Source organism: Vipera berus (genome assembly GCF_964194415.1).
Source record: "Vipera berus genome assembly, chromosome: 4".
Classification (NCBI taxonomy): Eukaryota; Metazoa; Chordata; class Lepidosauria; order Squamata; family Viperidae; genus Vipera; species Vipera berus.
The window spans coordinates 91,158,804-91,171,176 of NC_138206.1; the positions used below are offsets into that span (position 1 = coordinate 91,158,804).

Here is a 12,373-nt window from a genome sequence, read left to right on the forward strand (position 1 = left end):
CATAGTGCAACCGTCATATATATGAGTCAGTTGCCAAGACTCTGAATTTTGATCATGTGTTCAGGGGGATACTGCAATGGTCATAAGTGTGAGAAACAGTCACAGGTGACTTTTTTCAGTGCAGTTGTAACTTCAAACAATCATTAAACGAACTGCTGTAAGTTGAGGACTACCTGTAAATCATTCTGCTGATGTTGTTTTTATTGTATAGAAAAAAAATTGTCCACTCTGACCATTTTATGTTAAGATTATAATGGGATGTTCTGCTCTAGGACTTGTCTCCTTTCCCTCACCAAGCAACAGTAGTTATCTGCTGAACTGCCATCTTATTTTTGTTCACAATGCAGGAGTCTGTGGAGAAGTCTTCTGCTGATCATGATCAGCAATTATCAGAAACAGAGAAAATAGGTAATTCATATTTATTTTGTTTGGGAGGTTTTTGACTGCTAATACTGCTATAAAGTGTTCGTACAGAAATCATTAAATGCTTTTCTAGAGTTTTTTATATCGAGTAATGCCCTACCAGTCTCTGCTAAGCAAGAAACTTTGCATTTGCCTTAAATTATAGGCTTCCAATTACAGTTTTAGTATAATGCTCTTGAGAGCAAATATGCTTAATTGACAAAACTCATGCAAATGATAATTTAAATAACAGGCTTTCAGGCAGCTATTGAGCATTATAGCATCCCCTTTAAAAATAATTTTGTAGTTTAGGGTTTAAGAGAGATTGGGTAAAGGAGCAAATGATCACTTTATTTTAATTTTATTTGTCTTAAAAAGCAGTATGAAAACTTTTACCACATTGGATATGTATTATTTATTTATTTTTGATTTTGGTGCTGCTAAATGTCAAACATTAGGCCATTTCTAACTGAAGTCCACTGAGATGGTTACTAAATACAGCATACAATTTAAGCGTTGATATAAATAATGAAATGAATCTTTTTAAATATAGTTATTGACTATACAAGATTTTTGCCTTTCCTTTTTAAAATATTAATTTGGTTTGCTTTAGTGAATTTGGAAAAACAGCTGAAAGAAAAGGAAGAAAAAATAAATAAAATCAAAGCTGTTGCTGTGAAATTGAGGAAAGAACTGGATTCTAGCAGGAAAGAGGTAAGTTGTCAAAGGAAATCTATGCACTTTCATTCAGTTGAAGTATTGGTAATGTAATTACATTGCACGGTAAATTATATTTACATTGCAAATATATTGATAATATAATTACCAATACGTTAAAATAATGGTAATTATACCATTATACGAATGGTAATTATACCATTATACCAAATCATTACCAAGTAATGATTTAATTGTAATATATATTTCTGAATTGTCAGTTGCCCAAAGTCATTTGTTGAGATGGATGAGTATGGAATAAATCAAATAAATAAATGTCATTCTGGAATCATATAATGTTTCTAAGTTCTGTTTTTACCCTATTTCGTTGAGCTTATCTGAAAATCTGGCTTTAGTTACTTTGATCACTAAAAGCTATTTTGTTTCTTAATTTACATTTATGGGTGTGGTTGTGGTGGCAAGTTTTCAGTTGATTTTTCAGTGAGCACACATCAACAGTAGTCTGCATATTCAGTAGAATTTGTTGGAGGTATATTTTATCATTTCTTTATTCTGTTTGAACTGGCTCCCTAAATACATCTTAAGGACAATTTTAGATTTTTTTCTTTTTAAACTTCTAAAATAATTACTTGCTCTGTATTTCAAATATTTTTCTTATCTGAATCAAATCTTTATTATGGTCAAAGATCAGAATAAGATAGGTGGAGCATAATTAAAAGGCATTCAAAATACATTGATGCTGTTTCAAGCCCAGTAGATGTTCTTGAAAGTATCACTGCATTCAGTATGGGTCAGTCACCAGGACCAGCGTTTTGTCGTCTGAGCTTTCAGACTCGTACTAGAGCCCAACTTCAGGGAACTTCTCTCTAGCACATTCATTCTGCAGCATTATTCTGGGACACACATTCTCCTTCCTTCATATCACTGCATGAAATAAAACAGTTGTGCCTTTCAGTCATTTTTGAAGAGTAAAAGTTTGTGTTAAGAAATTAATTAAGAACAGGGCCAATACGCAGCCTTGCTTGATGCCTTTTTCAGTTCCAGTGGCACTGGTGAGATGGCTGTGGGGTTTTTTTCCCTCCTATTCCCATGTGCAAAGGTTAAAAGCTACAAAGAATATTTTGTCTTAACTGTATTATTGATGTAACGCATTTAGATATCAAGTTTAATCACAGGAACTACTTCTTAATCATACAAACTTTGTTATGGATTTTCCACTTAAAAGATATTCATATTGAAAGAGTCAGATGCATTACTTTGGAGGTGTGTTAGCAGTTGTGAGGTTTTGCAATGTAGTGATCATAATTTTAAAACTTTTGAGTGAAGAGTCAGAATTTAATGGGCCAGATATATTTATTAAACAGATATTCTTGTATCTTGGGTTCTCTATAAGCTATGAAAATACTCCTGTAGAATTGGAGAGTCTTTGAAAGACTGCAAAAATGCTGTGGGATATTTTTTTAAAAGTGGATCATGGAAAAATATATCCTTCCATTCAGTGAAGATCATCTTTGCCACCATGATTAACATTTTCTTCTGCCTTTAGGTACGGTCACTTAGAGAAGAGCTGGAATTAATAAAATCAGAAAAAGAGCAACTCTCTTCTTCAATGGCGGACATCATTCAGGGAGCTGAGAGCTATAAGGTAAAGCGTCTTTACCTTTACCAGGTGCATTTCAGGAATAGGCAGCTGTTTTGGTCCGGTATGTGCAAGTAGAATTTTGAGAACATGTTAAAAGTATTATGTTTGCCAAAAAGCTGTCCTAGTGTGATACAATCACATACCAGACATCCATTCATCAGGAAAAAAAACAGATGTCCTCCCAATGCTGTCTCTTCCCACTTTTTTCTGGACCCAGAAGTCATTGAGTAGCAGTCACTCATTCTTCCATTTTGAAACAATGCCAAAGAGGAAGATATGCAATCAGAGGCATTTTTAGAAATAAATATGATGCTGAAGCTGGTGCTTTTCTATGAAGCATGCTAGTGTTCCAGCAATGTAGTTTTCACACAAGATTACAGAAAATAAAATGTAGACTTACTTCCATTGGGGTAAAAAGTCAATTTGTCTAACATGGTGATGGGGTATAAAAAAAGTTACATGCTCCCTTGTACATGTGTAATGTACTATGGACCTATCCAACAATATTTTAAAATTACATGTGCTTTCAAGAATCTTTTATTAGAATATGACAAGCAAGCAGAACAACTGGATTTTCAAAAGACTCGAGCTCGTAATTTTGAACGTCAGATTGATGACCTGACCAAACAGTTGGAGAATTCAGTTCAGCAGGTATTTTTTTAGTAACACATATATTGTAAATACATTTGATATTAACATTTGCAAAATGGGATAAAACTAAGTGGAAAAAATGGACAGAAAAATGAGGAAAAAGGGAGACTGCTGTTTAAGGTTCAAATATTAAGAACAATCTTTGGCAATACACTTCTGATTTTTTAGTCCAGCTCTTTGTTGCCACTAGTGAGTAGCCAAATGTCTGTGGAAAATTTTATTGAAGTGGTGTTCTTGACTATTCTCACTTTTCTTTTTTAATGAGAATTTTTTGTCCTGCTAACTATTTATTTAATATTTTGTATCCTTCCCAGGCAGTCTTTTTGACAAAACACCAGGGAAAGAGAGAGAAAGAGAGAGAGAGAATGAGAATCAAAGGGAGGAAAGCCTTTACACACTTTTTGCTCTGATATATGCAATGTTGACCCTAAGCTTTCTCAGCTCTTGAGGGAACATTACTAGGAAACCTAGCTGTTGCTTTAGGCAGTGCAAATATTTAAATGATAGCTTGTTAGAAGTTCCCATATACAGAATGTAATAATGGTTTGTGGTCTTACTGGTAATTGTATTATTCCTTTATTTTAGCAAGAACAGTGGCATTCTGCAAATGAAGACCTCTTGACTCGTGTTGAGACTCTTCAGACAAATGCCAAGCTGTTAGAAACCCAACTGCTAGAAATCCAGAAAGCCAAAGCAAAAGTTGATAAGGAATTTGAAGCTGAAAAGCTTCTAAAAGAACAAAAAATAAAGGTAAATAGCACAATTATATATTAAAAAAACAATTACTTTGATTATTTGAATTTGGAGCCCAAACTATTTTTGCAGGACCACGCTCACTCTGTCAGAGAAGCAGAAGAATTTCAGACATTACTACAGAAAGAAAAGAAGCATCTTCAGAAAGTTTTGGAAGAGCTAGAATTAGCAAAAAAGGTAGATGAGTAGTTTTCTTATTTACCTGTTGTACTTCTAGTTAAATATTTGTCATCTTTTAATATTGTTTGGTTCTGATAGTTTCAGAATCCTAACTTTTATTTGAATAATACTCAGTATGTTGATTTAGGATAGGAGAGAAATAGCTAATGACTTCTAGACAAGGAACAAAATTAAAACTGCAAATATTGAATGTTTTAATATACAGGATGCTCAAAAAAGTACATTAATGGATATGGAAATAGCTGATTATGAGCGTTTTGTAAAAGAACTTAATCAAAACATTACGGACAAAAGTAGCAGAATTGAAGACCTTGAGCAAGAAATTAAAATACAAAACCAGAAGAAAGAAATTCTACAGGAAGAAATCAGTAAGCAGCTTTTTAGAATTAAGCTTTCTTTTTTCCTATAGAAGGATATATGTCCATTCAAAAGGGTTTTGAATTTTGATTCAAAATAATGTGCTATAAAACTGGCATATTTTAATACACCTTAGTGGCCTCCAGTTAACAGACAAAAAGACATATTTCCAGAATTAATGGTTAATATTATATAATCAATTAAATGCTTATTAAACCAGCTTTACTTAATAAAGCTGGGTTATTAGAGTTAAAAAATAGATACTGATATATTTTTTTGCAAAATTTTATTCAATGATGTGACTTACTAATGCAAACTGAAATAAAAAAGTACAAGAAAATCTTTTTTCAATAAAAGAGAATCTTTATTCAAGTAGGATTTGCATAAACTCCTAAGTAGGAAAATCATGTTTCATTACATTTCTGCTGTTTTTTCTAAACAAGTTAGCAAAAAGAATTATTTTGTTCCTTAGAATCCTTAGAAAACTCTGTACAGGAGTACGAGGAACAGAATGGCAAGCTCAAGCAATTACTGGTAAAAACAAAAAAAGAATTGGCAGACTCAAAACAAGCAGTAAGTTTGTGTTTTCCACTATGAATTCAGCTTTACTGTCTTTTGACAACGATGTATAATAATGTTTTAATGGTACTATTATGAATATTTTTATTCCAGGAAAATGAACTTTTAAGATTTCAGGCATCTCTCAAGGGAGAACTAGAAGCCAATCAGCAACAAATGGAAGGTTATAAGGCAAGATCCTAACCCCCTCCCCCCTTTCAGACTAGTAAAAAAGAGAGTATTTTATCCATATTGATATTATATCCAATATCTGCTTGGAATGTGTGTATCACAACTTCCACTCCTCTTTCAACACCCTGAACAAATTTGAACTATGTGAATATGTTTCTTTTACCACCAGTAATTCTGTGGATATTGCACTGACTAGAAAATTTATTTTCATTCTGGGAGCTCAGAACTGGAGCTCAGATAGTTAGGGCAATTTCCTCATGCTTGGCTAGAGATGAATTTCCCCAAATATAAGGGAGTAGTGGGCCTTACACAGAGGATCTCTGAAATGGACCTAGATGCACGAGACACAGGCGTTCCTTTCCAAGATTTTTGCACATTTTGGATCCTGCATGCATGCATCAATATAACAGCCTCCATTTTATGTTTATGAAAAGCAGCAACAGCCATTTTCATATCACTTTGTGATTTACATGTCAAGATCTACATCATTTGGAGACATTTCCTGTGCTATATAATAAAAGTGTCCTCTTAGTCATTTCTCTGTAAATTTGATTTGCCTACATGGAGGCAACACTTTATGGCTTTGCCAATGTTGAGTTTTGTTTGATTAAACTCTTTTGCCATGAGTGTCATGAGTCACTTCTCATGAAATGTGCAGGTATATAAATTTGATTAATCAATAAATAAACTAGCTTGCAATTCAAAACAATGAATACACCCCCAGTTTACTATTAGCCTTAAAATCAGAGTAAATGAGAATCACTGTATTGAAATAAATGTACTTTTGCAGATTCAGCTGTCTGAACTAACTTCTGAAAAGCACAAAATTCAGGAACATCTGCGGACTTCACTAGAGCAGCATCAGCGGGTTTTGAGTACTTATCAGCAGAAAGTAGCTGCTCTCCAAGAAGAATGTAACGCAGCAAAGGTATTTCAAGCCAGCCTAGTCCGGTTGCCTCTAACAATTCCTCTGCAAACAATTCAGTAGGCAGCTTAGAGGGTAAGGAAGAGGACCTCAATGGAGATGTGCCATTACTTAGGAAAAAGGGGCTGAAAGCAGCAAGTTCACAGCAGTCAAATCACATTCGGAAACCGCTTATGCAGAAGCCTCCCTGATTCACTGGATTATAAGGAGAAGGAGGAGGCATAGCTCAGTTAGACTTGCAAGGTTCTGTTAATCAGGTGGCCCTTGACTTAACAACAGTTCATTTAGTGGCCGTTCAAAGTTACAATGGCACTGAAAAAATGACACCTGACCATTTTTCACACTTATAACTGGGTGGTCACATGATCAGAATTTGGCTACCTGGCAACTGACTCATTTATGACCATTGCAGTGTTCTGGGGTCACGTGATCATCTTTTTAGACCTTCCTATAAGCAAAGTCAATGGGGAAACCAGGTTCACTTAACAACTGTGTTACTAACTTAACAACTGCAGTGATTCATTAAACAACTATGGCAAAAGTGACAACATGGGGCAAAGTCACTTAGCAAATGTTTCATGTAGCAACAGAAATGTTGGGCTTTATAGTCAATCTCAGTAAAAGTAGTTTTAACCTCCTTATAGATTTTCTAACCTGGCCTACCAGGTGGAACTGACATTAGTTGTTCAGGTTTTGCATTCTGTCAATGTTCTGTACCAGCCTGCTACCGGCCCTGCAGAAAAGGCAGGGACAACCCCTTTTACAAGAAGGCAAGACGCTGGAACTAAGCCTGCCAAATTTATTAACATAAAAACATAAACAGAGCAAAGAGAGCAAACACGAACCATGAAACAGGAGCTATTCAAACGGTTGCCTTCAGCAAACCAGCCCTCCCACACATTCCCCTTTTAAACAGTTCAGGGCGTGGCTTCTCTCTGCCTCCTTCCCAGGTGCCCCATTGCCTTCCTCTGTTTACTCCTGATTGGCTGCCTCCTGCATCAGGCGTCCTTGAACATGGCCAGCTGTGGGTCATCTTCATCCACGCTGTCAGGCTCACACAGCTGGCTCTGCGTCGTGACCAGGTGGGAGGGGCCTGGCTGAGGGCTCTCATCAGCAAGCTCTCCAACACCCTCAGCAAGCTCTCCAACACCCCCCTCCTCCTCCTCTGAATCATCCGACCCAACTGCCGAACCCACAGGCTGTCCCTGAATCACAACAGTCAATTGGACCATTCATAGTGTTTAAACACATGGTGTTGAAGACCTCAGATCAGTTTCCCATGAAATAGATGCCATGAGGAGTGTATATTAATTAAAGGCAATAGAAAAGTTCAAACACGGTCACCCTGATATATTGTTTTCTTTAAGAAATATCATTCATTGTCTATGCCTGTCACGACTAGGCTGCTTGATGCACTATTTCTTACATGCACTATTATAGGCATTTGGTATCTTTTTCTATATGTCATGACTCTTCTCCAAAGGCTGCATACACAAGGAGGGACTTTCAGTTGATTGTACAGCACTTAAATGGAGTATAAAAAGGTGTGTGTGTGTGTGTGTGTGTGTGTATGTTTATGTTTTGAGCAGAAATTACCAAGGTTTATGTCACCAAGGTTTGATTCTTAAGACTGCATTAAAAGGTGGCTCTTAAACATTCACCTTCTGTGGGGACTGATTTAAGAAGAAATCATTTATATTTTCAGTAGCTACTTTGTATTTAATATTAGTAGTTGGGAGAAGTATAGGCTCTATTTAGAATAGAATAGGGACTTTGGAGGTCTTCTAGTCCAGCCCTCTGTTCAAGCAGGAGAACCTATACCATCTCAGACAAGTGACTGTCTAGCCCAGGGGTGGGGAACCTCAGCTCTTTTATGACTCATGGACTTCAAATCCCAGAATTCCTGAGTCAGCATAGCTGCCTACCCCTGGTCTAGCCTCTTCTTGAAAATCTCCAGTGATGGGGCGCCCACAACATCTGAAGGCAAGCTGTTCCACTGGTTAACTGTTTTCACTGTCAGGAAGTTTCTCCTTAATTCCAGGTTGCTTCTCTCTTTGGTCAGTTTCCAACCATTGTTTCTTGTCCTGCCCTCTGGTGCTTTGGTAAATAACGTGACCGCCTCTTCTTTGTGGCAGCCCTTCAAATACTGGAATGCTGCTATAATGTCTCCCCTAGTTCTTCTTTTCTTTACCAAAGACTATTTTGGAAAGCAGATGGAAAAGATGCTAAAATATTTGTACTTCTTGAATAATCTGTGGAGTTCACTAGGCTAAAAGATAGATACTCTGTTTATAGCATAGTGCTCTTATGGACTCTGTAACAAGCTCCTGAAGATTTAATGTGCAATTTCCAATCTTGTTTGCTTTTGGAAAATTGAATGACTCAGAATGTAATTATAACTAGGCTTTTGATGGATGTCCCTTTAGACAGGGACTGGTTTATGTCTTAATGTGTCATGTCAGAATCAGATCTTCTAAAATTTTTGTGCTAGCTTGCATAGTAATTATCCTGTGAAGCAGCTGGGTACACTTTGGTTACAAATAATATTGTACTTATTCTATCATTTATGGTGTATGGGGAGGCTGTGAAATAACATTGGTACTTGGTAGTTTTGAAAGAAAAAGATTTTTTTCTGCTATTTCAATAAAATTAGGCATATATTCATTACATTCAAATAGTTAATGAAAATCAAGAAAGAAAAATAAATGTTTTTAGTGAATAAGTGGTTACTTAGCTCTTTATATAGAAAGTATAGGTAGTTCTTGACTTATGATGACAATTGGATCTGGAATTTCTATTGCTAAGTGATGCAGTCATAAAGCAGTGAGTCAAGGAAGATCCACAGAGCTCAGGGTCAGGGAAGATGCAAGGGGATGCATGAGAGGCCTAGTGAAGGTCAACAATGTGAGTGAGTGTGTGGGAGGTACAATTCAGGTCAGGGAGGGTTTGTGGGGAGCCAGTGTGAGTCAGGGTATGTGTGGGGGTGGGGTATGAGTGCCAGGTCAGAGATGCTGGCAATCTTTCCTGCTGGCTTTCCCATTGACTTTTTGGTTGCATATGGTAATCAGGGTGCTGCAACCAGTGATAAGTGCAAACTGATTGCCAAGCGCCAACCTAATGATCAAGTGATCTTGGGATGCTGGTATGGGCAGATCTCCAAAGACCGATCGTAGCTACCATTTGTTAGCACCATTATAACTTTGAACTGTCACTGAACAAGAGGTCATAGGTCAAGGACTACAGTAGTTAGTTTCATTTTATCATGTGTCTCATTGCAGGAAGAACATTTTGCTATAACCTCTGAATTTGAAAACTACAAGGTCCGTGTTCATAATGTATTAAAACAGAAGAATAAATCCTCACAATCTGAAACTGATGTGACCAAACAAGAAAGGTAAGCTTTACATGTAATGGGTTGAATTTTGCTTTGAATCATATTTTTAGCCCCTGGCTCAAGAATCATCTTTGAAGATGGAAAAATGATCATCTGGAATCTGCTATTTTTTTTATAAAGTCTGGATCATTTTTATTCTGATTTTTTAAACAGAGAGTATTTAATCAGTTATCTATTTTTACCTTTAAAATTGGCTGAATGAGTTAATATGCTAAATCTGGTTAGCTCTTCCTCTTGTTCTTTTTTCAAGAAAGGAATATAAAAGAAAATTTACAGAGTTTTTATCTCTCTTCTTTTCTATTCTGTAAAGATCTCACCACAACTAAAGTCATATCTAAAAAACAACATAAAGCAGTCCTAGTAGTTGACCTAAGTTTGTATTTTATGTAAAACATGTCATACTTTAAACTGTAAAAGCTACAGTTCAGTCTATATCTATAGGTTCATATAATATCAATATAAGAATATACATTAAGTTACAAAGGATCCACTTGCCCAAGAGATGGGAATCAAGAAAAGTTCCCATTATCTAGATCATTTTTTTCAACCTTCACAACTTTTAAGATATGTGGATTTCAACTCCTAGAATTCCCCAGAGAGCATGCCACCGGAAACATTGACCTAAATGTTCTCCAGAATAATAATAGCAGAAAGTTTTGTTACATGTACATTTCATGTAGTATACATTCTTGTGAATACATTCTTGTGAATACTCTTCTCCAAAGGCTGCATACACAAGGAGGGACTTTCAGTTGATTGTACAGTTAGAAAACCCAATCCATTTATTATTTCTGTTACTATTATTTTACAATACTGTTATGCAATGTTACTAATCAAATCACATTGATTCCATGGTAATATTCAATAAAATACAGAATAAGATGTTAGAGGCCTCAAAATTAAATGAATAAATAAATAATATTGAACATACCGTATATGCCACCCAACTCCCAGTGATCCTGGGCATAAATAAAATGCCTTGAAACATTTAACACTTTAAAGATCATCAAAACGACCCTCTTCCAACTTGAGAGAAGAGTTCATGAAGCTTCCTGTTCAAAATTGTTAAAATTGCTCATCTCTACCTTATGTTAATAACTTGTAACTTTTAAAGAAGCAAGTTATGCATTTTCTAATGTTTTGTGAACTTTCCTTTCTTTTAGAGAACATATGGAAAAGGTAATAGAACAATTGAAGATTAAATTGCAAGAGACACAACATAATTTACAAGTGAATGTGGTAGACCTTCAGACTTTGCAGTCCGAACATGATACATTGCTGGACAGGCACAATAAAATTCTTCAGGAGACCGTAGCAAAGGAAGCAGAACTCCGAGAAAGGTAAGTTTCTTTACCGTATATTTTTTACTGCTGGCTTATATTTTCTTTATTAATAATCTTTAGATCTAAAAATCAATATTCCTATAACAGGAGTATTTCTTAATAAAGCAATCTGTTTATAGAAATGCCCAGCAGTGGTATGAAAGATATTCCCTCCTCTTAGCACCAGGTATTTATTACTTTTTCTAATATTGAAACTTGGGTGGCTGGGATTTTTTCCAGACTTTGCACAATACAATCTGAAAATGTGGTAATAAAGTCAGAACATGCACAGACTGTGAACCAGCTGACAGCCCAGAATGAAGCTCTTCGGAATAGTTTCCGTGATCAAGTCAGACATCTGCAAGAGGAGCACAGAAAGACAGTGGAAACATTACAACAGCAGCTGTCTAAAATTGAAACCCAACTTTTTCAACTCAAAAGTGAGCCAAGTACCAAAAGTAAGCTAGTAATCCATTATTCATTGAGGGGGGAAAAATTAAGACAAGGCTACCTAATCCACCATACTCATGTGCCTAAATTTAAATTAAGATTATTCTCTTGGTAAGTCACACACATTTAAATAAATGATTTTAAGGTGAAATTTAATTTTTGTCACTAAATCAAGTGACTTATTTATTATGGTCTGGGAAGATTCAGCTGAAGACAGTTTACACCAGGTAGCAAAGTTAGAGGTATCTCAAAGAGTAATTTACTTTGAATAATTGATAATTTAATGCAATGGCTTCATTTGCAACAAAAATGATTAGTTTTTATTTTCTGTCTTAAATATTGGGGAGCAGCTCTGTTGAGTAACTTGGTGTTTTTGATGGTTTTATTATATATTTTTATAATGCTCTTGTAACTCAAATAATAGTCTCAATTATTTTCTATTCATTTTTTTCCAGATTCTGCTCCTTCTAATCTACCAACCAAAAGTCTGCGAGAAAGAAGGAGCACTGACCTTCCTCTTCTTGATGTGCACGCTGTAACTAGAGAAGAAGGTGAAGGGATGGAAACCACTGACACAGAGTCTGTATCTTCTGCCAGTACCTATGTGCCATCCTTAGAACAGCTTCTCAATACTCCAGAAATGAAATTTGGTAAGATGGCCATACAGTGGGTCGTGGGAGTTTCTAGCATATTACCAGAATCATTCATTAGAAATATTTTATACCTCAGCAACAAATTGAATCTAATTTACTATGCATTTAAAATATAACCAGTAGACAAATTATTAAGAGATATGGACAGGAGTAATTGCTATTTTGTCTCTGAATCATTGGGTTATATATTACTATGAGAATAACCTTGTTTACAGT

At 35.7% G+C, this 12,373-nt stretch overlaps 1 protein-coding gene across 4 annotated transcripts in view; it reads left to right on the forward strand.

The window, feature by feature from the left end:
* Positions 1 to 12,373, forward strand: part of GCC2 (GRIP and coiled-coil domain containing 2) — a 40,827-nt gene that overhangs the window by 11,839 nt on the left and 16,615 nt on the right. For 3 of the 4 annotated variants that reach the window (XR_014026295.1, XM_081326734.1, XM_081326733.1), the window contains exons 7-20: positions 348 to 408; positions 1,016 to 1,116; positions 2,627 to 2,725; positions 3,254 to 3,373; positions 3,959 to 4,123; positions 4,199 to 4,303; positions 4,512 to 4,674; positions 5,136 to 5,236; positions 5,336 to 5,413; positions 6,204 to 6,341; positions 9,617 to 9,732; positions 10,896 to 11,072; positions 11,295 to 11,512; positions 11,960 to 12,154. Coding sequence is in view for 3 of the 4 variants with exons in the window: in XM_081326734.1 (XP_081182860.1) it covers positions 348 to 408; positions 1,016 to 1,116; positions 2,627 to 2,725; positions 3,254 to 3,373; positions 3,959 to 4,123; positions 4,199 to 4,303; positions 4,512 to 4,674; positions 5,136 to 5,236; positions 5,336 to 5,413; positions 6,204 to 6,341; positions 9,617 to 9,732; positions 10,896 to 11,072; positions 11,295 to 11,512; positions 11,960 to 12,154 (1,837 nt within the window). In the remaining variant the exon portion in view is untranslated. The remainder of the gene's footprint in view (positions 1 to 347; positions 409 to 1,015; positions 1,117 to 2,626; positions 2,726 to 3,253; positions 3,374 to 3,958; positions 4,124 to 4,198; positions 4,304 to 4,511; positions 4,675 to 5,135; positions 5,237 to 5,335; positions 5,414 to 6,203; positions 6,342 to 9,616; positions 9,733 to 10,895; positions 11,073 to 11,294; positions 11,513 to 11,959; positions 12,155 to 12,373) is intronic. The other variant, XM_081326735.1, reaches the window with a different exon arrangement.